At 43.5% G+C, this 25,239-nt stretch overlaps 2 protein-coding genes across 7 annotated transcripts; one reads left to right on the top strand and one right to left on the bottom strand.

The window, feature by feature from the left end:
- Positions 1-7,858, bottom strand: DNAAF19 (dynein axonemal assembly factor 19). 6 transcript variants are annotated; one of them, XM_069953953.1, is made up of 5 exons: positions 7,535-7,858; positions 5,805-5,852; positions 4,738-4,882; positions 2,588-2,720; positions 1-575 (listed from the first exon to the last, which is right to left on the bottom strand). In XM_069953953.1, the coding sequence occupies exons 3-5, from the start codon at positions 4,878-4,880 to the stop codon at positions 168-170; spliced, it is 684 nt and encodes a 227-aa protein (XP_069810054.1). In that variant the 5' UTR covers positions 4,881-4,882; positions 5,805-5,852; positions 7,535-7,858; the 3' UTR covers positions 1-167. The 6 variants fall into 6 exon arrangements, with proteins under 6 accessions (XP_069810054.1, XP_069810056.1, XP_069810053.1 ...); XM_069953955.1 differs by lacking the exons at positions 5,805-5,852; positions 7,535-7,858 and adding exons at positions 5,060-5,195; positions 5,645-5,782; XM_069953952.1 differs by lacking the exon at positions 5,805-5,852.
- On the top strand, positions 7,836-24,926 carry EFTUD2 (elongation factor Tu GTP binding domain containing 2). The gene is made up of 28 exons (XM_069953950.1): positions 7,836-7,939; positions 11,762-11,886; positions 12,993-13,158; positions 13,592-13,670; positions 13,751-13,826; positions 13,991-14,056; positions 14,712-14,747; positions 14,878-14,968; positions 15,632-15,714; positions 15,831-15,997; positions 16,080-16,204; positions 17,398-17,461; positions 17,582-17,672; positions 17,757-17,892; positions 18,282-18,409; positions 18,849-19,042; positions 19,295-19,406; positions 19,675-19,815; positions 20,376-20,477; positions 20,831-20,913; positions 21,012-21,098; positions 21,754-21,880; positions 22,866-22,953; positions 23,040-23,158; positions 23,450-23,544; positions 23,631-23,784; positions 23,872-23,979; positions 24,597-24,926. Exons 2-28 carry the CDS (start codon positions 11,773-11,775, stop codon positions 24,690-24,692), a joined length of 2,928 nt encoding a protein of 975 aa, XP_069810051.1. The 5' UTR covers positions 7,836-7,939; positions 11,762-11,772; the 3' UTR covers positions 24,693-24,926.
- Positions 24,927-25,239: the final 313 nt, after the last annotated feature.

The following is a 25,239-nucleotide window of genomic DNA, read 5'->3' as shown; positions in this document are numbered from 1 at the left end:
TATAATAGAAAGCTGCTTTATTTACACCGAACTTTAGAGCTGTGCTTGCTGAAGCTTGTACAGATAGGACCAGGTGACTGTAATAATACGTGAAGAAATCTGGGATGAGAGAACTGGTTAATAGCAGGTTATTGCTCATTCCTATAATGATGACAGTAATATGTAAGTTAGTTTCTCGTCTCATTGACCTTATAATGAATTGTTAATTGCTGTAATGCTGATTTCCATTTCCCATCTGCTTCCTTTTCATCATCCACTAAAGTCTGCAGCTTGACAAACAGCCTCTGGCAGCGCTCCATCTCCTCCTTGCTGAGGAAGTCCAGGTTGAGGTGGAAGCGTGGAGTCTCTGCCAGACACTGCAATATCTCCATCACTTCCCTCGCCTGTCCGTCCCGGAGATACTGCTCGAACACCAGAAGGAACTCCCCCAGCAGACCCGAGGACACTTCTGCATGGAAGATACGGGATAACTTCTCAGCCCCAATCTGCAAAAGGAAGTCATATCTCCCCTTCATATCAATCCTACGCCAGTCGCGTGAAAACTCCAACGCATTTCTGGGTTCTGACACTGATTCCTACAATGGTTAAAAGACACAGACAAAACACAATTATTAATTAGCAAAAACGTGATTTAGACAGTGAAGTTCAACAACACCCCTATTCTATCATTAAGAGAGAGAAATTTTAGGGCCCTATTACACAGAACGATAATCGGCCGAATCGGCACTATCTGGCCAATTATCGTTCCGTGTAATAAACACAACGATCAGCCACGACAACGATCATCGGCTGATCGTTGATATTGTCGGGCACCGACCGCGCATCGCTACGTGTAATAGCGGTGTGCGGCCGGTGGCTGACGATTTGCAAAGTGCATACATTACCTATCCATGGTCCGGGCTTCTCTTGCGCTCTGCTTCTCCCCGGGTCCTGCGCACTGCAACTTCAGAGCAGCTTGTATAAGCTGACAGGCCGCTCAGCCAATCACTGGCCGGGAACGCAGCGGCCAGTGATTGGCTGAGCAGCCTGTCAGCTGAGACAGGCCGCTCTGGAACTTCAGCTCGTGGGACCCGGAGAGAAGCAGAGCGCAAGAGGAGCCCTGGACCATAGATAGGTATTGTATGCAGTTTAAGCAAGGGCTGCAAGGATATCGGTAACAATGTCCATGCAGCCCTTGTTAAACGATTATCTAGCAGATCGGCGCTCGTTTACAGTAATTATCGGGCCGTGTAATAGCACCCTTAGTTGTGAATTCCCCTCCCCCCCAGTGGCTGCAGCAGGGCAACACACTGAGTGGCTGAGGGGGATGTTAGGGAGCCAGCAGGAGCGCGACAAGGTAGTATATTAGCCGGGCAGCTCTGGGTTAGGTGGGAAGGGGGTTTTAAATACTCGCAGCGGAATGAAAAATCCATGTAAAAATCCATGTGAAAAACCCATAGAAAATGACAGTATCCAGGATCACAGTGGATTTTGTAGCGTGTTATCCGCTGTAATCCGGTCCGTGAGAAGGTACACTAATAAGGACGAACCTGCGAGTCAATAGCAGGTAGGCAGAGCTAGCTGGTGCTCATGAATATGCCAGACTCCTTATCCTGCAGTATGTGCCTAGTAAGTGACAGACTGGAAACAAAGGGGGAGGATTTACAAAGACCAACGTACAAGTACGCCGGTTTTATATTAGGCCCCGCCCCCTTGTCCCAGCAGGATACACTAAGAGGTGTACGCCTAGGGTAACATAACTTATTTGACGGGTTCTATTTAAAGTGGCATGGCTTTACAACTGTTGCAATGATAACTCCCAGCATACGTTGACAGCCCGCATGTGGTCACAAAACTATAACTTCCAGCATGTCCTTATAGTCTGCACCTCAACTGCAGTAATCCCCAACCTTTGGCTTTACAGCTGCCGCAAAACTCCCAGCATCCCCTGACAGCCACTTGCTGGGAGGTATAGTTTTGCAACAGCTAGAGAACAATAAACTGGGAGTGACTGGCTGGTGCAGGGCAAAACAGTGAAGCTGTAGCCCATTTATTTCCCAAATCAGTGGGAGTCCTTGTAGAACGCTACTGATTGCAAATACTTTATAAGATGGAAATACACTTCAATACACAAAGGCTGGTTAAATATAAAAAAATGCCATATCATTGAAATAGAATCTAGCATATCGGCATCAGCAGTCCTTTCAATACAGGGTGTTGATGTCCTTGGGGTTGGGGAATCCAGTGAAGCAGGCCGGCAGTAGCTGTAGGAGGCCCCCTGCTCTGTGGGTACATTCCTACTCCTTTGATTTGTAGTGATGTAATTTCCCTCGAATTGACAGATGTCACATACAATATGGCTGCTTCTGCATGACAGAGGGGCACTTTAAATGTATACAAAAGGCTAATCTCTTAAAAAGGAGCCTTCGCTGTCACAATTTGCAAACCAAGCAAAGGTAAGCCACAGTAAGGGAACTGAGAATTGCTGGAGGAAATCAAATGGACACATCTGGATTACAAGAGAAGATGGAGTTTCAAATAGTGTCATAAAGAAAAGAGGCGAGCGGCCGGGACAAGCAGATGTAATCAATTTCTGTTTCCGCCTCACCTGTAACACGGCACTCGCTGGCTCTTTGGACGAGCTGCTTGTTGTGGCAGTCGGGTTCCATGGCTGCTTCCTATCGCCTCCAATCTTGTCCTTCCGCTCCAAGGGTTTCAGGTTAGAAGCTGCTACAATGTCTCTGCGGAGAACAAATGAAAGCAGAATTCATTGTACAAATGAAAAGTTTAATCTAGCAAAAAGGACATCAAACTTTCCTGGTGTTTCCGATCAGAATTAGAAAAAAAAAGTAAAAAGGAAATGATTAAACGTTATAGTAAATGCCCAGCCGTAGTGGAACAATTGGCACCTGGGCTATATTTCCAGACAATATCCTGGAAAATCTACCACTGTCATCTCTACAGCTTCTATGCAGACAGGATATTTTAGTTCCCATGATGTGGGCTTCAAATCTGCAGTTCACAGATTTACCTGCAGCACGGACTCCCATTAATAACAATGGGATGTATATTACATTCTGTCTTCACATGTAATTCACTGCACAATATATGTGTGAACAATATGTTATACCCTAAGGCATGCCACTAGGTGGTGCTATTATTCTGTACCTTACAGATAACACTGTACTGGTAATGCACACATACCCCAAATTGCGATTTATGGACAGTAAATTCTTTCAGTGCAGAGGGTTAAAATCTGCAGCAGAATCTGTATGTCACACAAGCGGATTTTGTGATAGATATATGCCGAAATCAACAGATGTATCTACCTGTTATTTCCTGCCCTGTGTACATCTACCCTACCAGTTCACATAATGAAGTACATGCAGAACTGCTTACACTAGGAAGCAGTAAAGGAACCTTATGCATTCCAATAGGCATATATAAAGATAGTACTGTCACATTGATGTATTATTCCCTCAGTAAGTATTGGCATTACGGATGAATGATACATATAATACAATATTCCTGTTATAGATATACGGCTGGCACGATGCTTGCTGTCATCATTTCTGGACAGCGTCTATCTAAGGGCTCCTGTTCTAATGCTTTCCTAATCTCTCCACATCGGCTTATCTTTCCATTAGACTCTTGTAGCAGTAAACTGGCCATTTACACCAAGTCTTTACACTGGCTCCAAACTAATGCAGCTTCTTGTCTAGTGTGGCATCTAGCATGTCTGTAGTAACTGGTCTACAGTATTCTGCTGTAAGAAGAAGGATCCTTGTTTGCCAAGTGTAAAGGAAGGTGAATGCAAACAGTATCAGCTGAGACTTGAGCTACTGTGTGGATCCTGAAGGGGACCATGAAAATCTATTATTCTTGAAGCAAAGACTACCTGTCACAAGTGTACATCTAACGCTTACCTCTCCCGGTGTCCTCCTGTGGTGTCTCCGGGACCCCCTGCTAACCACCCCACTTCCACAGAGGAACTCGTCTTGGCAGTGACAGCCCACTCAGCCAATCACTAGCCACTGAGTTGTCCCATCTCAGACAGTAATTGACTGAGCATGTTGTCATTGTTGGGACAAGTTTGTCTGCGGAAATGGTAATAGCTGCAGTCAGTGGGGGACTTGGAGACACTGCAGGAGGACACCGCTGGAGCCCGGAGAGTTAAGCATAAGATGTTTGTTATGCTTTTTATACAGACAACAACCTATAAAAAGTTTTTAGGTTGTGGATAACCCCTTTAATTCCCCACCAGCACTTGGGCATGTTGGATTTATATACCTTTCTACATAAATCCGGGCCTTACTGAAATCTATGCCGGTTTGAAGGTGGTGTAGAGTTTAAAAACTGCTGCAACAGCCATGGTTAATGTTTGTACCCAAATGGATGGAATTCATCACGGCTGCAACTAAACTACATTATGTATTATGCCCCAGAGTTGCACTCACTAATCTGCTGGTGAAGCCATTAAGCTTGTTTTCAGCCATTAATACAGTGGGACAGATTTTCCTCAACAAGACGGCAGTTCTGACATCAAAATGACATGTCTCAAAATGGTGCACTCTGCTTTGGATTATAGAAGCCATTGTGAAACAGAAGCAAGCAATCATAGAGACATGACGACAACCACCATGGCAAGAATGGATTGGTAATCTATGTATGGTTTAGGAAGTTGTATTATTTTCAGAGCATATCATACTGTCCATACATTTATGTGTCCAGACCAGAGTTGTTTATTAGGTCACATACCTGAACTCCTCGTAAGATGCCACTTTCTGGTGAATGGCACGAAATTTTGCAGCATTCTCCCTCTGATACTTCTCATCTGCAGCCACAGCATTGGCCAACTCCCATTCCAGCTCCCGAAAATCAAGAACTTCTGAATCATTCATTGCTAAGTAAGAAAAATACAAAAAAACACTACTGTGTAGCACTAAATCACTATGGCCATTCAGGATCGATCAGGGTCTTAAAGATGTGACCTGATTAGTCATAAAGTTACAGTACAGCTGAGGTTGCCATAGCTTTATAAGGGCAAGTTTTGAATAGGCAGACTGACTGTGAAATTTACCTGTGAATTGATTCAGATTTTTCCTGAAAGGAAATTGATCTTCAGTCCAGATCTTTTAATCATGTACTGTACTTCATCAGGCCATCACTGAACCCAAGGACATAACTGGCTTTTTCTCACAATGCATTAAAGGGAACTGATACGAAGCAAAGATGAATGCAAGGTATCTCACATTACAAGACACCAAAAGAGATGGGGAATGGCTCTATTATACAGGGGTGGATAGACAATCAATCATAATCACCAAACCAATCCACAGAAGCATGTAGCCTGAAAACAAAATTCATAAGCCACGTTGAGTAGGTGGCTTCAACTGGCCAGTTTATTTGTTCATTAGCTTCAATATTTTCACATGTTGTCACAAGCAGGGCCTTCCTAATATTACCATTTTTTATGTGCTACCCACAGTTTTGTCCCCTGATGAAGCTAGTACCAATGAGGGAAACATGTTGGGAAATTTTTATGCATGCATACCTTGACTTAGTTTTCTGGGTACAGGCTCTGGTGCAGACCATATTTGTCAGTGGATTGGCATTATGATTATGCTTGACTGTGCTCCAGGACCGGCGTCAGCACAGGGCTTACCTGGGCAAGTGCCGGGGCCCACAGCTCCTCTAGAGGCCCAGAGAGGGAGAGGAGCCCGGTGTTCTGATGTTCAGTCTGCTCACTGTAGTGCAGGGTGAGTGCTGAACATCAGAAGACACAGGAGCAGGACCTGCACAGACAGAAAAAAAGGGTGAAGAACCTGATCAAATGACCGGAAGGTCCTCAACCTCGCAGTGTGAAGAACAGCCTGAAAGAGAGGAAGGAGGAGAAGACTGAGCTGTAAGTGCTGTGTGTCAGTGTCATAATGTCAGTGTCTGTGTCATTCACTGCCAGTCAGTCAGTCAGTGTAAGGGCGGGTTCAGACTACGGAATTCTCGCGGATAAATTCTGCGGAATTCCGTCGCCTGTACTCGCTCACGGCCATGCGCCTTTCCCACGGCTTTATAGACACCATTCTATTGGTCTGCTGATTCCGCATTCCGCTGAAAGAATTGATGTGACAATTCTTTCGTCGGAATGCGGAATCAGCCGGTCCATAGAATGGTGTCTATGGAGCCGGCGGAAAGGCACGCCGCCTTGAGTGCGTACAGGCGACGGAATTCTGCAGAATTTATCCGTGAGAATTCCGTAGTCTGAACCCACCCTTAGGTAGCCGGTGCACTTAGGAAGCACTGGCTAGAACAGAGATCTCCGTCTCTCACTTGTCACTCACTTACATCACTTTCTGGTACACAGCAGAGAGGTGTTAGAGTGCTATGGAGAGAAATGTGTGTGTTCCCCCCCCCCCACCATTTTGTGAAAGGGGTTATCTAGGCCTAGAAAAATATGGCGGCTTTCTTTCAGAAACAGCACATCCTCGGTTTGGGTGTGGTTTTGCAGTTCTGATGCATTGAAGTTAATGGAGCTGAGCTGTAATACCACATACAACCTGTGGACAGGGGTGGCGTTGTTTTATTTTTTTAAAGAAAGCAGCAATGTTTTTCCTAGGATCTAATTCCGAGCTGAAGTGTCAGGGAGGCAGATCCGTGCCGTGGAACTTGAGCAGATTGACTGTACCCCCTCAGATTGACCCAGAATAACATAATATGAGTGTTGCAGATGGGGGTTGTAGTTTCCATTTTTCCATCACTGTCCAGAATGCACTGCAGTCAATCACTGGCAAAAACACGAAGGGCCGTGTGTAGGCCGGACATCACTTAAAGGAACAGATGGTGACATCGCTGATCATGTGATATGCCAAAAGGGTTAAAACAGAGCTCCTTTCAGAGCACTTAGTAAATTACTCATTTTCTACGGACTGTAAGGGAGAAGCACTAAAAGTTTTTAAAGAAAATCGGAAGACCACTTTAAGATGACATTTAAAGGGGGTACTCCAGTGAAAAAAAAATCTTTCAAATCAACTGGGGTCAGAAAGTGCCAGAGAATTGTAATTTACTTCTATAAAAAAAAAAAAAAAAAAATCTCCAGTCTTCCAGTACTTATCAGCTGCTGTATGTCCTGCAGGAGGGGGTGTATTCTTTCCAGTATGACACAGCGCTCTCTGCTGCCACCTCTGTCCATGACAGGAACTGTCCAGAGCTGTAGCAAATCCCCATAGAAAACCTCTCCTGCTTTCCAGACTGGAAAGAATACACCACTTCCTGCAGGACATACAGCAGCTGATAAGTACTGGAAGACTAGAGATTTTTTTTTATATAGAAGTAAATTACAAATCTCTGGCACCATTTAATTTTAAATATTTTTTTTGTTGTTGCTAGAGTACCCTGTCAGAAAATGTTGGCAACCATTGAATACCCACTGTGCAGGTAGAGTAGAGCTGTCTTTATAATTTTGCAGATTCCACAGTGCACAGTAATAACTATGTATAAAAAACAGAGATCAGTAAGATCAGGGAAGATATTCCCCATTGAGACTCCATCACCTTCTTACCTCGCAGATCCTCCTTCGATTCAGCAGGAACGCCGTCACCATGGTAACAAGCTTCCCTCGCTGTATAGGATACAATTCAACCAATTGCAAGCCGTTACGTCACGGCCGCGGCCTGAGCTGCTTCCGTGTTTTTATAGGTGGCTAAGTTACTGCCCTTGAGAATTTTACTTTCCTTTCTAGTATCTTTCTTTTAACTCCGGCCAGGCATTGCGAATGAGCATAATAGTCTGGATGTCAGTGAAGGAGCTGTTTGTTAAGCTTGTGCCCACCATTAGTCAGAACAGGCACATGGAGGACAGCCCTCAGGGGTCCTTTACGGCTGGAGTCGCAGGAAGTGCGCGTGAGGCAGAGAAGCGGCGCGTGCGGAGGAGACGCATCTGTAACGTGTGATCCCGGGAAGCGCAGGTACAGTGTTCACACCGGCATATGCTGGAGCGGCTGTGCTCACCTCTTACTATCCCGTATCTCTGCAGCCATTGTACCTTAAAGGGCCCAGCGCCAGGATCACACGTCCCTTTTGTGTTATGGCTTGTATAGACTTTTAGTTGTACAGCTCCTATAGTGAGGCCCGGCCAGTATCTATATAGGGGGAGCAGTCCTGTATAGATGGGAGCAGTCCTGTATAGGGGGGAGCAGTCCTGTATACGGGGGGGGGGAGCAGTCCTGTGTACGGGGGAGCAGTCAGGGTATACGGGGGAGCAGTCCTGTATAGGGGGGGAGCAGCCCTGTGTACGGGGGAGCAGTCAGGGTATACGGGGGAGCAGTCCTGTATAGGGGGGGAGCAGCCCTGTGTAGGGGGGAGCAGTCAGGGTATACGGGGGAGCAGTCCTGTATAGGGGGGGAGCAGCCCTGTGTACGGGGGAGCAGTCCTGTATAGGGGGGGAGCAGTCCTGTATAGGGGGGGAGCAGTCCTGTGTACGGGGGAGCAGTCAGGGTATACGGGGGAGCAGTCCTGTATAGGGGGGGAGCAGCCCTGTGTACGGGGGAGCAGCCCTGTGTACGGGGGAGCAGTCCTGTGTAGGGGGGAGCAGTCCTGTGTAGGGGGGAGCAGTCCTGTGTAGGGGGGAGCAGTCAGGGTATATGGGGGAGCAGTCTTGTATACGGGGGAGCAGCCCTGTGTACGGGGGAGCAGCCCTGTGTACGGGGGAGCAGTCAGGGTATAGGGGGGGAGCAGTCCTGTGTAGGGGGGAGCAGTCAGGGTATATGGGGGAGCAGTCCTGTGTAGGGGGGAGCAGTCCTGTGTAGAAGAGAGCAGTCAGGGTATAGGGGGGGAGCAGTCCTGTGTAGGGGGGAGCAGTCAGGGTATATGGGGGAGCAGTCCTGTGTAGGGGGGAGCTGTCCTGTGTAGGGGGGAGCAGTCCTGTGTAGGGGGGAGCAGTCCTGTATACGGGGGAGCAGCCCTGTATACGGGGGAGCAGCCCTGTATACGGGGGAGCAGCCCTGTATACGGGGGAGCAGCCCTGTATACGGGGGAGCAGCCCTGTATACGGGGGAGCAGCCCTGTATACGGGGGAGCAGCCCTGTATACGGGGGAGCAGTCCTGTGTAGGGGGAGCAGTCCTGTATACGGGGGAGCAGTCCTGTATACGGGGGAGCAGTCAGGGTATATGGGGGAGCAGTCCTGTATACGGGGGAGCAGTTTTGTATAGGGGGAGCAGTCAGTAATTTTACACTGAAGTGCTGCTCATGTCTGATGTATTTTGTATTGTTTTTAATCACCCAGCTTGCTGTCAATGAATGGAACCAATGGTGCACATTCAGGCATAGGTCGTCCTTATAGCTGAGGTGCGGTTTTCACAGTCCTGTGCGGACATACAAGGCGAGACGCGTTGTCTGTCGGTGACCTTCCTGTAATAATGTAATGGAAGCTGTAGACTCCGTATCAGAATCCGCACATGAGAATTTCTTGGCCCTTCAGTTTGCCGCCTTAGACCCTGTTCACATTGTGCTTTTTGTTCATGTTTCAAGGATATGACAGGAAAGCTCAGGATGCTGTGACGGACACTTAAGGCCCTGTTCACATCACCCTTAGGCTGGGTTTGCACACAGTATTTTTGCTCAGTATTGTGGTCCTCATATTGCAACCAAACCAGGAGTGGATTGAAAATACAGATAGGCTTTGTCCACACAATGTTGAAATTCATTTTATCACAAATAATTGGCGTTATTTTAAAACATTGGCCATTTTTATGAAATAACGGCCATTATTTGTCAAAATGACGGCCATCCGCTAAATTTCAACAGTGTGTTTTCAATTCACTCCTGGTTTTTGGTTGCAAAATACTGAGCAAAAATACTGTGAGAACATAGCCTTATGGATTATACACACTGTAAGGCCTCCTGCAGACGTCTGTGGCCGTTTTTGCACTAAAGTAATACTTATCCTGGAGGCTTCAGTAAACCATCAGTATTACATGGCTGTAAAAGTTTAGAAGTAAAAAAAAATGACCTGCTGCAGAGGCCCTGTCCTTCAGCATCTTCATCTCCCTCTGCTCCACACTTAAAGGGGTAGTGCGGCGGTAAAGAATTATTCACAGAATAACACACATTACAAAGTTATACAACTTTGTAATGTATGTTATGTCTATGAATCGCCTCCTTTCCCGTGTTCCACCACCCCCACCCATGTACCCGGAAGTGTGGTGCGCTATACATACCTGTCACGTGCCGTCTCCGATCTTAAGTCAGTGACGTCTTCTTTGGACGGACGGCGAACAGCTCCGACTGTCCCGAATGCCGGCCGCCCTCTGCAGCGTCATCCAATGCTCGATTGGCTGAGCATAACTTTGCTTAGCCAATCGCGGCTGATGACGCGGCCGTGTTATCAGCTGCTCAGCCGCGATTGGCTGAGCATAACTGTGCTCAGCCAATTGCGGCTGAGCACAGTTATGACGCGGCAGAGGGGGGGCGGCGGCAGAGATTCGGACGGCCGAAGATGACGTTTGGCACAAGATGGAGGACATGTGCGACATGGATCAGGTAATGTATAATGCACCAACACTTCCAGGTACACGGGTGGGGGTGGTGGGACACGGGGAAGGGGGCCATTCACAGACATAACATACATTACAAAGTTGTATAACTTTGTAATGTGTGTTATTCTGTGAATAATTCTTTACCGCCGCACTACCCCTTTAATTTTATGAGCGTGTACAGTTAAAGGGCCATGTGCAGCACCTGGAGGCACTTGCCTTGTCTAGAAGGCAGTGCATCTGGAATTCTGGGCATCCCGAGCTGTCTGGAATTCCAGATGCTTCTATGGGGCTATGGAAAATAGCTCCAGACTTTTGTCTGGAATTCCAGCACGAACACTCAGGAAAAATCTCGCAGGGTATACATGCCCAATTGAATCTTATGTGTCAAAAAAATCTATCCGTATTTCCTGGTAAGAAATCTGCATACGTTTTCCTGACGTGCATGGGGCCTGTGCAGATGTGACAGATGCCTATAGGCTCCCATTGCATAAACTTTTTGTGCGGCTCCTGAAATTATCTTTGTTGGCTGCACTTCTCCCAGTGTACACAAGTGGTGGTGATGAATTTAAAGAGTAGTGCAAACAATCCAGTAAGAGTCCATGCAGCCCACCTGCAGAATTGATGGAACCCTGTGAAGGATCAATAAACGATCAGAGATCAGGACCTTATAAAACTGTGTTAAAAAAAAAAACTAATGCGTTTACACAGAGAGATTTATCTGACAAATTTTTGAAGCCAAAGCCAGGAACAGACTATCAACAGAGAACAGGTCATACAGGAAAGAGTGGGATTTCTCCTCTTCTCAAATCCATTTTGAAGCCCCCCCCCATCTGTCCACTTGTTATCACTTCTTCTGTACATAGGGGATAACTTTCAATCTTGGGATAACAGGTTTTTTTTAAGCTAGTTCTATACCAGACACCAGGAGTAAGCCACCCCTGTCGCTGTCATGATTGGGTTCTCCATACTTAGGAAAACATAGCTGCTTTCTTTCAGAAACACTCTTGTGCTTAGTTTGGGTGTGAGTTTAGCAGCTTAGTTTCATTGAAGTGAATGGAACTGAACTGTAAAAACACACAATCTGGATTACAGGATGCTGTTTTAGCAATAAAGTAGATGTGCTATTTCCTAATCCTGGATAACCCCCCTTTAAGGCCCTCATGTTACTATTTCCTCTGAAGAAAGAAAATAGCTGTATGTGACACCGGTCATACACAGTATATTAACACTGTTTTGTTTCTGTGCACCATCAGGATCTGCAGACATGGACGCCGACCTCTATGATGAGTTTGGGAATTACGTTGGACCTGAACTTGACTCTGATGATGACGATGATGATGATGACGACATGGGCAGAGATGACAGGGACGTAGATGTGGTAAGACGTATAATCTATCCGGTTGGTTACATAGACATCAATTTTCACTGCGGATGTACAATGTACAAGGCCACCGCAAACCTGAATGTACAAAAAAACGCCAGATGGTATGACACACTATTGCAACGTTTTACTTAAGGACAATTATTTCACACCCTAAGGCAAAAAAATATAAATATAAAATATAACCTTTATTGAAAATATGCTAAAAACTCATCATATAAAAACAACACTTAGTGATCAAAAAATGTGTTCGTGAGCCCCTGTACTCAGTGGTTTATGACTTAGATATATAAATTGGGAGGTAGTTTAGAAGGATCCGCGTATAAATGGCCAAGGGGAGGAAAAAGTGCTCTCTCACAGCTACGATAAATTGTATATACTCACCCTGCCTTTTGGGGTGACCCACCTCCTTAATAGGGTGGCCCCAACCACGGTGTCAGTCCCTCCCTCAACAATAAGTGCAGGGAAAAAATAACAAACCAAGTGACCATGTGAATTAACTGAGGCTACAAAACGTGCCCCACCATCACCCTATATACAGTAATCTATATACAGCTAGTTCCAACGCATTTCTCCTGTCCAATTATACAGGTTCATCAGGGAAACAATTGTTTACATGAGTTATATGCATTACCATCCATTAGATACTAGGTATAGAAAAGCAGAAAATACTAAAAAACAGACTAACACAAACCACACTTAATAATACAGTGCTTATTCACTGATAGGGAAAATCCTTCAATACTGGATATTATAACTCTGCTGACACTTAAAGATCAAATCCACGCGTGCTATGTGTGGTTACAACGGAACACACTTAATAAGCCAGATATTGGTATGCATCTAGCCATCAAACATATACGGTCAAATCATGTGCATCCAGTAAACAGAGGTCACGGCATCCGCCATACAGACCAACATACATAGACATCAGCTGTTTTTTCTTGCAACATCTAGTATACACTGTGTCTGGTAGCTTCATTTTATTATTTAGTTAAAAAAAACTGAAAAAGTTATCAGTGCTGGATCTGTCACGACCGATACAATTTACCCCTAGATGGACCTCACCAACTTTGTGTATTTTTTTTATTATTTTATTGCAGGCAGAAGAAGACGACGATGATGAATACATGGGGGATCCTGATGAGGATCGTACAGGGATGGAGGTTGTTCTCCATGAGGACAAGAAATATTACCCCACTGCTGAGGAAGTGTATGGCCCTGAGGTGGAGACTATAGTGCAGGAGGAGGACACACAGCCACTGACAGGTGAGAGGATTGACTGGAACTTTCCCAATGTGCAGCAGCCGATTGACTACACATAGCATCAAATTAAAGGGGTTATACAGCTTGGTAAAGCCGATGGCTTGTCCTCCATATAAGCCACAAGTATTACACTGGTAAGGATCTGGCTCTTGGTACTCATGGCAGCTAGCTATTGGAAGGGGTTATGGCAGTCATGTGAGCACCACAGCCTTTTTAATGTTTGTCATACCTGCATCACTATACTTTTAATAGTGTCAGTGCAACATACAGGAGCATTGTCCAAACCATGTAAAAGAGGCAGCAATGCAGTAACTTACACCATGACCAGTGACTGATCTACTGTTCCCAGATACCATCTTTTTTGCGACATAAAATGATTGTATATTATTTGCTTATCCTTGTCATGTGCTATAGACTGTGTTCTCTATTTTTACAGAACCTATTATTAAACCAGTGAAGGCAAAAAAATTCTCCATGATGGAGCAAGGGCTGCCTGCCACAGTGTATGCCATGGAGTGAGTATCCTTCCTGTCGGCCACCTTCTTCTGTGTTAAAGGCTTATCTTATTTCTGACATTCATTCTCTTATTCTTCAGTTTTTTGGCTGATCTTATGGATAATCCAGAGCTTATTCGGAATGTGACACTTTGCGGGCACCTTCATCATGGAAAGGTAAATTCCTTGGAAATAGAACAAAATAAACATTAATAAGACCAAAACCAAAGAGGTACAGCCATTGGGTATACATAAGTTATATAATAAATGATCAGCATCTAACCCTGCGTGTTATAGAATAGATGTTGTAGTGACCGCTTTCTTTTCATGGTTGTCCCCAGACGTGCTTCGTGGACTGTCTGATTGAGCAAACACATCCAGAGATCCGCAAGCGCCATGACCAGGATGTAAGTAGATTTGCTTATGTTAACATGAGCCAGTTGGTGTGCAGTGTACTAAAAGTGCCAGCACTACTTGGCTCGGTGTATCCAAACAATTCTTTTCTTGGCCATAAAAATATTATCCCATTCAAAACTTTGTACAATACTGTAATCAATCAACATGGCTGAGACTACCTGCTTGTGAATGTATGCTGAGCCTTTTCCCTCCCATCAGGGCAATGATGAAGTACTTCTTACTTAAAGCTCTTATATATAGCTGCAGTTATAGAACCAAGTCATCTTGTCTCTTGGGGTATGTGCACACTGAGCAATTCTCGAGGAATTGAAGCAGAAAGTTTTGAGGCAGAATTCAAGCAGAATTTAAGTCCCCCATTGACTTCTATAGGATTCCTCTAGCAGATCTACAGCAGAAAATTCTGCTCGGAAATTCTGCAGTGTGAACAACAGAGCAGAAAACCCATTGAACACAATGGGACTGTGCTCTGTATATATTTTATAGGAGGAATTTCGAGCTGAATTTCAGGCTGAATTCCTCGCCTTTTCCTCAGTGTGCACATAGCCTTAGACTGTTATAATTCAGCTGCTTTTGCTTTTCTAGGTTGAATTTTGCCTTTGCTGCTTTATATGAATGTCTTTTTTTTTTTTGTCTTTCTGTTTTTAGCTGTGCTACACTGATATCCTCTTCACAGAACAGGAGGTAAGTGGCCACAAGGTTCAATGTCAAATCAAAAAAAAAAAAATCATGTCAAAATCATTAAAAAAAAAACAAAAAAACAACACTTTTGTTAAATGTCCCATGTGTAATGTTTAATCTTCTCTTCTTACAGAGAGGTGTAGGTATGAAGAGTACCCCGGTGACTGTCGTTCTCCCTGACACCAAGGAAAAATCCTATTTGTTTAATATAATGGATACTCCAGGTATGGAACACCCAGAGGATATGCCTGTATTGTTTAGTTGGGACAGTGAGGAAGAAAATCTGGTTATGTTACAACTCTGCTCTGCTGTTCTTCATAAAGTAGAAAGGGCAGGTTTTGTTTAAGTCATCTAGTTGTTTCTTGGAGTGTATGATGATGGCCTTCTAAACAAGTTAATGACAGGCTATGTTCACACAACGTAAGAGACCGTCCGTTCTGTGACCCCGGCCGGGTCACGGAACGGCCGATCTTTGTCCGGATCATTGGATGATCTTTCCTGCCGCAGGGTTTTGATGTGGGGGCATCAGAGCGCGCCCGCATCAGAACCTCCCACAGCACATAATGAAGCAAGCGGCTGGAGCCGCTCGCTTCATTTTGTGAACTGACAGGTCAATTCACTGAATTGCGGCCGCAGAAAACTGACATGTCAGTTATTTGCGGCCCCATACAGGATCCTAGCCGGAGCGTATACTATGTGTATACGCTCCGCCCTGGATCCCATACAAGAAAAGGCAGTTCCACACTGTACAAAGTATGGACGTTGTTGCGAATGGCAACAACGGCTGTACTGTTACGTAGTGTGAACATAGCCTTAAGCTCATTTTTGTCTTTTTGAGTTTTAAACGACACTGTGAACACTGCCTGACCCATCTTGCCATTTTGCAGGCCATGTAAACTTTTCTGATGAGGTCACAGCCGGGTTTCGGATATCTGATGGTATTGTGTTGTTCATCGATGCAGCAGAGGGGGTAAGAATTTTAGTCTATACAGTTAGTTTCAAGATAAAATACAGCAAATAACCTATTGGCTGAATTACCCTTTTAAGTTCTAAGGTCTCTCATCTTCCACCTCTTTTCCCTTGCAGGTAATGCTTAACACAGAGCGTCTGATCAAACACGCCGTGCAGGAACGGTTAGCTGTCACAGTTTGCATTAACAAAATAGATCGATTAATTCTGGAGCTGAAGCTGCCGCCTACAGACGCCTATTACAAGTTGAGGCACATTGTGGATGAGGTTAATGGATTGCTCAGGTACAGAGTGTTTGGGTTTGGTAGGAAATAATGAGATGGTGCAGCTTGTAGTAGAGTTTGATGATTCTTTGTTTTTCCGCAGCATGTATTCTACAGATGAGAACCTGGTTTTATCCCCGCTCCTTGGCAACGTCTGCTTTGCAAGCTCACAGTATAGCATCTGCTTCACACTGGGCTCTTTTGCCAAGATCTACGCAGACACATACGGTATTTTAAGATTTTAAGGCTTTATTACTATGGGGCAAATCCTGTAGCTGAATTATACATTATAAACTTTTAGCCAATTGGCTCTTGCAGAACTACAATTCCCATCATGCCAGGATAGCCAAAACCTGGGAATTGTAGTTTTGCAACAGGGCCACAAGTTTGTCAGCTGTGCACTAGACTATGATAGCAGGTTGCATGTTAAAGCAGATAAGTCATTAGACTTTGCTGCACTATAAGGCCAGTATATGGGGGGTAGGCCTATTGTCTTATTAGAAGAAATGGCACAAGTATTGTGCTAATGGACATTATCAGTGATTACACTGCTTTCATAGGTTACGAGTGCTCACTGCCTTTTTTGTCATCCTCCTAGTGATTGATGGTCTAATATGTATGCACCAAAAGAAGAGGCATGGGGAGCACTTCTATCATTAATCCATCCACCATATTCTTTAACCCCTTCACGTCCACATTATGTATATATACATTCCTGCTGCAGATGCCCCTTGCAGCAGGAGCGTATATGTACGTTCTAACAGTGACAGGTTTTTCATTTGTGCGGGACCTCTGCAATGTGACCTAATAATTGTATGTTTTACATAAAAAAAAAAAGTTTTTAAAAGCATTTAAAAAAAAAAAAAACTTATAAACCCCCCCAATAATAGTTTAAAATACCTCCGTGCCCATTATAAAAATATGTTAAAAAAATAAATATATTACATATTGTAGCATGCAGAATTGTCCACATTATTGTTCCCGCACGGTGAACAGCGTAAACGGAAAAAGAAAAAACACCCGAATTGCTTAAAGTGACTGTCGGGATAAAATATATGTATGGTAGGTGAATATAGCTTTATTTTTTATATTTACCTGTCATTAGTCGGAGTCTGAGTTTTCAGGAGAACAGATTGGGAGAGACTAGTGCTGCCATACGCCACTCACTCTGTCAGGTGATCAGAGAGAGAACTTTCTTAGCTCTGACTCTTCCTGGCTTGTTCTCCTGATCGGTCTCAGAGTGAACACTCAGACCCCAACTGATAAAAACTTTGATGTGTCTGAAACTTTTTGTTTCAGTGCCCATTTAAGTAAAATATATGTTAAAAATTTTTTTTGCTAAAGTTAAGAAAAAAAACTATTTTCTTCTTAGTAACTCAGTCAATGTATAGTTTTGCAGTCTTATGTTCTGTGATCCGCAGGCGATATCAATTATCAGGAGTTCTCTAAGCGCTTGTGGGGTGATATCTACTTCAATCCAAAAACGTGAGTACCTCCACAAACACATTGCATGTTGCGTCTATAGCCTGTATAGCATTAGCAAAGTGTAGCCCATCTACAAAAGGGCAGCTGCAAACAGGTTTAACTCTTTGCTGCTTTTTACAGCCGCAAATTCACCAAGAAAGCCCCAACAAGCAGCTCCCAGAGAAGTTTTGTGGAGTTCGTCTTGGAGCCTCTGTATAAGATCTTGGCTCAGGTCAGCACTGGTTTCTGTTATTTGGCTATTTTTGCAGGCGGCTTGGCTTGCTGGATATTTATGTTTTTTATCCCTCTCTTATAGGTGGTAGGGGATGTAGACACTACTCTCCCTCAGACACTGGAGGAGTTAGGAATCCATCTAACAAAGGAAGAACTAAAGCTTAATATCCGTCCCCTGCTGAGGCTTGTTTGCAATCGCTTCTTTGGAGAATTTACAGGTAACAGATATACTCGTACTGTCCTGACAGTACATCAGTGTTCTGTTTTATAGTTATAGTTTGTACACAGCTTGGAGAATACTGCTGTACATAGATGCTGTGTACCTGAGCAAATAAGCAGCTAGGAGCTTTAGTTTCATATGATATCCACTGACTTAGGTGATCAGTGTAAGGTAAGGATTAGAAAAACATGGCTGCTTTCTTCCAAAACCACCGCTACATCTGCCCACAGTTTGTCTGAGGTATTGCTGGCCAGCTTCATTTAATATAATGGAGATGGATTGCAGTATAGGACACAACCCAAATGTGCTGCTGTTCCAGCTATGTCCTGGACAACCCTTTTAATATAACTATGTAATCCCTTCCATTTTCTTTCTTTTATTTTGCAGGCTTTGTGGATATGTGTGTTCAGCACATTCCATCTCCAAAGGCGGGCGCAAGAGCCAAAATAGAGCACACGTATACCGGGGGTGTAGATTCAGAGCTTGGAGAGGACATGAGCCAGTGCGATCCTGAAGTGCGTACTTTTCATCCTTTTATTTAAGGGAACCTGTCATAATAAAACCACAGCACAATCTGTAGGCCTTGTCCTTTATTCTTGTAAATCTCTGCTCGTGTGGGCGGTCATACTCTGTGATTGACAGCTGTCTGTAAGTGTGCATATGTGTATGACCACCTACATGACTACTTAGCCCAGAATGAGGCGAAATTTACATAAATAGCAAATTACCCTGGGCCAATACTATAATTATAAGATGAGGCTATTTAATATTTACACATAGTTAATAATTTCTGCATATAAGCAGAGAGTTTAAAATGGCAGCCTAATACCAATATATATGTTCATACATCAATGTATGTAGGGTTTATAAATGAATTCATATTAGGATCTGTGGGTAGTGACGTAGTTAACTATCAGTCTGTCAATATTATTGTTTGTTGCCTTTTCTTTTAAGGGTCCGCTGATGTGTCACACCACTAAGATGTACAGCACAGATGACGGGGTACAGTTTCATGCCTTTGGCCGTGTGCTGAGTGGGACTATTCATGCAGGGCAGCCAGTTAAGGTACTGGGCGAGAATTACACTTTAGAAGATGAGGAGGACTCCCAGGTCTGCACCATAGGAAGATTGTGGGTGTCTGTAGCCAGGTAAGTGTTTGTACAGAAAAGATGTATACTGATTTCATTGTCCCTTTTAAAGGGTCTGAATGTACAGACCCCCACCGATTACTAGAGTCTAAAAAATAACTCAGTGGATATGGGCCCCAAAGACTCAGCAAAATGCTTCTCCTGACTTGTTCCTGCAGTAAGTAGGGACATGAACACCCTGACCCATCAAAACTATTGACACTTCAGAATTTTCCTTTTGTCCCAATCAACTTAGTTTTCTTTTCCATGTAGGTATCATATTGAAGTGAACAGAGTACCAGCCGGCAACTGGGTTCTGATTGAGGGTGTGGATCAGCCTATTGTGAAGACGGCCACAATCACAGAGCCAAGGGGCAACGAGGAGGTAAGCAGATAATGGCAAATAATCCATTATTACCTTATAACATACCTTGCATTATAGGCCGTGTTCACACATTGAATTTTGGTCAGTATTTTTAGCCAAGACCAGGAGTGGGTCAAAAGCATGGAAAAAAGTGCACATCATTTTCTGTATAGTATTTCTCTAAAGTTTTGGAATACAAGTACTGCATGTGATTATAAACATAGTCAATTCTAGTTATTAGGGCATCTGTTGGATGAAAGCCACCACAAATAGCAATTTGATTTTTTAGGCTCAGATCTTCCGGCCACTGAAGTTCAACACAACTTCAGTCATTAAAATTGCTGTGGAACCCGTTAACCCTTCAGAATTGCCGAAGATGTTAGATGGACTTAGGAAAGTCAACAAAAGCTATCCTTCTCTCACCACCAAGGTATCGTCTCTTTCTGTACATCATTTATGTCAGTCAAGCTATACGCATATCATTCTCCTAATATACTAGCATTTTCCTAAAGCTTTTAACATCTTGAATTATAAGGTTTGGGTTATGTTATCCTCATTGGCCATGTTGGTTGTCACAAATCTACATTAAAATCTTCCAAAACCAAATCCAATGAAACGACTGTCAAATTATTTACTATAATTTAGTCTCTATTTTTTTTCAAGTGTTCCGATTCCCCTGAGAAGTATTTTATGATAGCAGTATACTCCAGCTTGTGGCTCTCAAGCTGTTGCAGCATGCCTGGTAGTTTTTGCATCAGCTGGAGAGCCACAAGTTGGGGTACACTACTCAAGAATCCTGTGAATCAGAATATTTGAACAGTAAACAAAAAAAAAATTAGACTAAACTAAGTCAACAGCCGAGTCACTGGGTTTTGGTTAATTGTATCTTAGCTAAGAGTCTCTTAGTGCTCTAGTTGTCTCCAACTCTAATTTTTCAAGCTGAAAATGGACTGTGCATCTTCTGTATAGTGACTGTCCATATCTATGTAGGTTGAGGAGTCCGGAGAGCATGTCATTCTTGGCACCGGAGAGCTCTACCTTGACTGCGTTATGCACGACCTCCGCAAAATGTATTCAGAGATTGATATTAAGGTGAGTTTCGACATAGAGAAGCGCTTGCTATGCTTCAGAGTTGGCTGAAGTGAAAGTTTTCTAAATGTTTTTTTTCTTTCTTTTAAAGTGTGACTAACATTTTAAAAAACCTTTGCTATGTCAGAGACATATAAGGACTTTTGATCAGTCAAGGAATGGGCGCTGAGACTGTTTACTAGAATGAGCTTGGAGAAGTGTTTTGCTAAGCACTTCTATGTCTCTCTCATCACTGCAGGAGCGGTACCATGCTCCATCTAGTGGTCGGTGGGGGTCTCTACACTCAGACTCCGAACAGTGTCATGGAGACTTGTCAAAAGTGTTGACAGTAACATTTTCCTTCCGTGATCTTTCAGGTTGCAGATCCAGTGGTGACGTTTTGTGAGACTGTTGTGGAAACGTCTTCACTGAAATGTTTTGCAGAGACGCCAAATAAGAAGTAAGTTAGCAGTCCACAAGGTATCAATGATTTCCACATGGTGATATTATCACACCCAAACTGCTGAATTATTCATACCCTCTACCTCTTGCCTGCAGGAATAAAATCACAATGATTGCTGAGCCATTGGAAAAAGGTCTGGCTGAAGATATTGAAAATGAGGTGGTGCAGATATCATGGAACAGGTAAGAAGCAAAGATGAAGGCAGAATGATGCTGCATATGTTAAATATTATTTTTAAGGGCTTTTTTTTTTTTTTTGAGGTACAAAAATGTTGGTAAATGGTCAAAAAACTTGTATAAAGACTATAGGGGACATGTATCATCCGGCGTATGTTTTGTTTTGTTTTTTCGGCGTAAAGAGCCAGTTTGTGAATATTTTATTCGCAAAACGGCCGATTTGCAAATAAAATATTCGCAAATCGTCTCTTTACGCCGGGGGGAGGGGATGTGGAGGGGGCGGAACGGGGAGCGCGGACTCATAGTCCGCGCGATTTATCTTAATAAGTGTCCCCCTATCTTTGTATATATGCCTTATTATGGTATACAATCATGAGAGCAAGTGTTTCCTATGTGGGACACTACATTATCAGCCACAATATAGAGACTTTGTTCTAGCAAACTTAAATCATCATTCTATTACATGCATAGCCCTTCATCTGAATGTCCTCCTTGCATTCTGGCTAACTGTGTGTCTGGAGCAGCTCAGATCGAGGATCAAGGGGAGTTTGATCACCCCAGCTGCCACTCTTTTAGGAGGATTTGTGACTCCTAAAATCCCTTTTTTTTTTAAACTGACTCGGCTTCTTTTCTTGGTCTTTCTTGCATTTCTAATTCACAGGAAGAAACTGGGTGAATTTTTCCAGACAAAATATGACTGGGATCTTTTGGCTGCCCGTTCTATTTGGGCTTTTGGGCCAGACACCACTGGTCCCAACATCTTGGTAGATGACACCCTGCCTTCTGAGGTAAGTGCCTCAACTTTTTCTTTGCAATCCTGTTAACATAGTCCAATACAATCCTGTTAACATAGTCCAATACAAGTGCTCATACAGGGGTGGATGTTGTCATGTATACTATATATGTCACTTACATTAATACTGAAAACACATAATGGACAGTCTTTTAGCAGGTGCTTTTTATTTTCTACGTGGATGATGAAAACGTGGGCCAAAACTCGCACTGTTATATGTTACAGATATTCTCTGCTTCACCCCCCCATGCCCTGTACTCAGTATATATTTTATAGGCATGTTCTTTTAAAGAGAATCTGGCATGTCCATAGTGCCCCACAAACACCCTCAATATCTTATTGGGGGTTTGCAAACATAATAAAAAAAAATCTACACTTACCTGTCCCTGTGCTCCTGCAGGGCTGTGTTATAAGCTCACTGACTGCCACAAGGCTCCAGTTTCTCCCGGGTTCCGGTGTCATCATCACCCGATGGAAAGGGCCTGCTCAGCCAGTCAGTGACTGCAGCAGTGTAACTGACTGGCTGTGCAAGCATTCTGAGCTGAAGGAGGCCAGCGTCAGTCAGTCGCAGCTTGTGTCGCACTACGGGGGGACAGGTAGGTATAGATTTTTCATTTTGGCCAGACTTCTTCCTTAAAGTGGTTCTCTGGGCTTAAAAAAACATGGCTGCGTCCTACAGAAACAGCACCTTTCCTGTCCTCAGTTTGGATGTGGGTTTTGCAGCTCAGTTCCATTTGAAATGAATGAAGCTGAATTGCAATACCACACACAATCTGGAGACAGGGGTGGTGCTGTTTTTGCAGGAATGTAGCTGTGCTTCTAGTGCTTGATAACCACTTGACAATGTGATACTTCACAGAAACGCATGATGCTAAATTATTTCTGGTTTTAGCACTAAAGATTTCTTTGTATCTACTGTTTTTCTCCTGGGTCTAGTAACAGATCTCCCTTTGTCGTATCTCTTTCTTGTGTTACTACAGGTGGATAAAGCTTTGCTGAGCTCGGTGAAGGACAGCATTGTACAGGGATTCCAGTGGGGGACAAGAGAGGGCCCTCTGTGTGATGAATGTGAGTGCTTTGCACTAATACAGGATACAAGAACACACATTGTCTGTAATGGTTATTGACCTGTCTCATATTTCTTTCTCATTTAGTGATCAGAAATGTGAAGTTTAAGATTCTGGATGCCGTCATTGCTCAGGAGCCATTGCATCGGGGAGGTGGGCAGATCATTCCCACAGCCCGTAGAGTAGTGTACTCTGCTTTCCTGATGGTAAGGTTATTTCTTATTGGGTTGTTTTTCCTCTTTGGCTACATGTGTTATAAGTACCTTTATATCCGTCATACGTTTTGTATAAGGAAATTGTTACCTGGAAATCTTATTTTGTATTCTATAAGCATTAAGCAGTGTTTCCTATAGCACAGCAGACTATAGATATGTAGATGCCGTGTACCAGAACAGTACTTTTACAAGTTTAGCTTAGTTCCTTTATTCTGGTGTATCGTGATGTATCTTATCACTGTTCCCTTTAATTCTATACAATTTACCTATATCATCTGACAGGCCACTCCGCGTCTCATGGAACCATATTACTTTGTGGAAGTACAAGCGCCTGCAGACTGTGTGTCAGCTGTGTACACTGTTCTGGCCAGAAGAAGGTTAGTGATAACTTAGGACTCTTTATACATGGCCAATATATCATTTTTTTTTTAATATCAGTCAGTAAATTCCTTCTGTCTTGCAGGGGCCATGTCACGCAGGACGCTCCTATTCCTGGTTCACCACTGTATACCATCAAAGCGTTTATCCCAGCAATAGACTCCTTTGGTTTTGAGACAGATCTGCGTACCCACACACAAGGACAGGCTTTCGCCTTGTCTGTCTTTCATCACTGGCAGGTACATCAGAAATACATGCCCTCAGTAGATGCCTGATTTCCTTTTAAGCGTCTGTCATTGAGATGGACTTTGTTTCATTATTTGCAGATTGTGCCAGGAGACCCTTTGGATAAAAGCATCATCATAAGACCGCTAGAACCTCAACCAGCCCCTCACCTTGCCAGAGAATTTATGATCAAAACAAGACGTAGGAAGGTATGGGACTGATAAACAATATTGAGAAATTTATTGCCTAAAAGTAGTTTTTACCTACCTATTCCAGCCATTGCAAGGCCTGCTAGATGTGTACCTTGTAGAGGGTCTGTCTACAGGGGTCAGACATGACAACCACAGGCCATGCAGAGCCTCATTGCCCCTTCCTTATAGAAGATTACTAATAGTAGGGTCACCGTTGATCAACAAGTAATAGCATAACAATATATTATCACTTTGTATGGCTAGAATACTATTTTGCATTAAACGCATTCCTATCTCTCCTGATTCCTCTATACACATGAACATTCAGTTCAGCCAATCATTCATATGCTCTCAATAGAGAGAATAAAAAGTTAGAGCACTCCATCCAACATACGAGATTCTTCACTCCCCCAACATCATCTGTCAGAGGAGGCCACTATACACAGGAGACCATTGGACAGACCTACCCTAATAGGCGAATTGGCCAATTTGTTTTTTAGTGTGTCTAGATGGGACCTTTTATCAATAGCAAACTTAGATTTTTAAATGGAATGCTTCATAAGCTTTATTCCTTGGCTTTAAACTAGGAAAATTTGTTTTCTTGAAGTGTATTTTAACCAATCTCTATGTTGCAGGGTCTAAGTGAAGACGTAAGCATCAGCAAGTTTTTCGACGATCCTATGTTGTTGGAGTTGGCCAAACAGGACGTGGTGCTGAACTATCCCATGTAAACACAATAGAAGCTTTACTGTTACCTGTTGTCTTGCACCTTTTTGGTACCAAGACAGGTTTTACAGTACTGCCATTGTCTTTCGCTCTACGTGAATCTGTTTTATCACAAACAGTGTTCCCTACATCTTGAGCCCTTTGATGCAGAAAGGAATATCTGACTATTACCCGTAAGGGTTTGTTCTTGTGATGTGTACATAATGTTTATTTTTTAATAAACTTTTTCATCTACTTTATTTTTAACTTTTTTAATTTGTCCTTTTTGCCTTTGCAGTGGTAGGGCTAGAGGAAGTGAGCCAGGCCCCATAACCCTCCATCCTTAATAGGATTACCCCGTGTCCACAGGGTAGGGTAATAACTATCTCATAGGAGTGGATCCACTGGGACCTCCATCAAAGATGGGAATAGAGATTGTTTCCCAAGTAAATGGAGCAGCAGTGAGCAAGTTTGGTCTTTAATCCATTCACTGTGTATGGAACATTTGAACATTGCAAAGCACTGAATGTTTGGAAATTCCATAGACAGTAAATGGAATGGTGGCCTATTATA

This window comes from Dendropsophus ebraccatus, chromosome 14 (assembly GCF_027789765.1).
Source record: "Dendropsophus ebraccatus isolate aDenEbr1 chromosome 14, aDenEbr1.pat, whole genome shotgun sequence".
Classification (NCBI taxonomy): domain Eukaryota; kingdom Metazoa; phylum Chordata; class Amphibia; order Anura; family Hylidae; genus Dendropsophus; species Dendropsophus ebraccatus.
Note: the sequence above shows the minus strand (reverse complement) of the source record. Positions and strands in the feature narration are given on the sequence as shown.

What these genes read in the sequence shown, in the direction of transcription:
- DNAAF19 (XM_069953953.1), bottom strand. Translation starts at nt 4,880, where the DNA reads ATGAATGATTCAGAAGTTCTTGATTTTCGGGAGCTGGAATGGGAGTTG. An exon ending in GCATCTTACGAGGAGTTCAG is followed by an intron (nt 2,721 to 4,737) that starts GTATGTGACCTA and finishes TGTTCTCCGCAG; the next exon opens with AGACATTGTAGCAGCTTCTA. An exon ending in CAGCGAGTGCCGTGTTACAG is followed by an intron (nt 576 to 2,587) that starts GTGAGGCGGAAA and finishes TAACCATTGTAG; the next exon opens with GAATCAGTGTCAGAACCCAG.
- EFTUD2 (XM_069953950.1), top strand. Translation starts at nt 11,773, where the DNA reads ATGGACGCCGACCTCTATGATGAGTTTGGGAATTACGTTGGACCTGAA. An exon ending in ATCCTTCTCTCACCACCAAG is followed by an intron (nt 19,816 to 20,375) that starts GTATCGTCTCTT and finishes ATATCTATGTAG; the next exon opens with GTTGAGGAGTCCGGAGAGCA. An exon ending in ATTCAGAGATTGATATTAAG is followed by an intron (nt 20,478 to 20,830) that starts GTGAGTTTCGAC and finishes GTGATCTTTCAG; the next exon opens with GTTGCAGATCCAGTGGTGAC.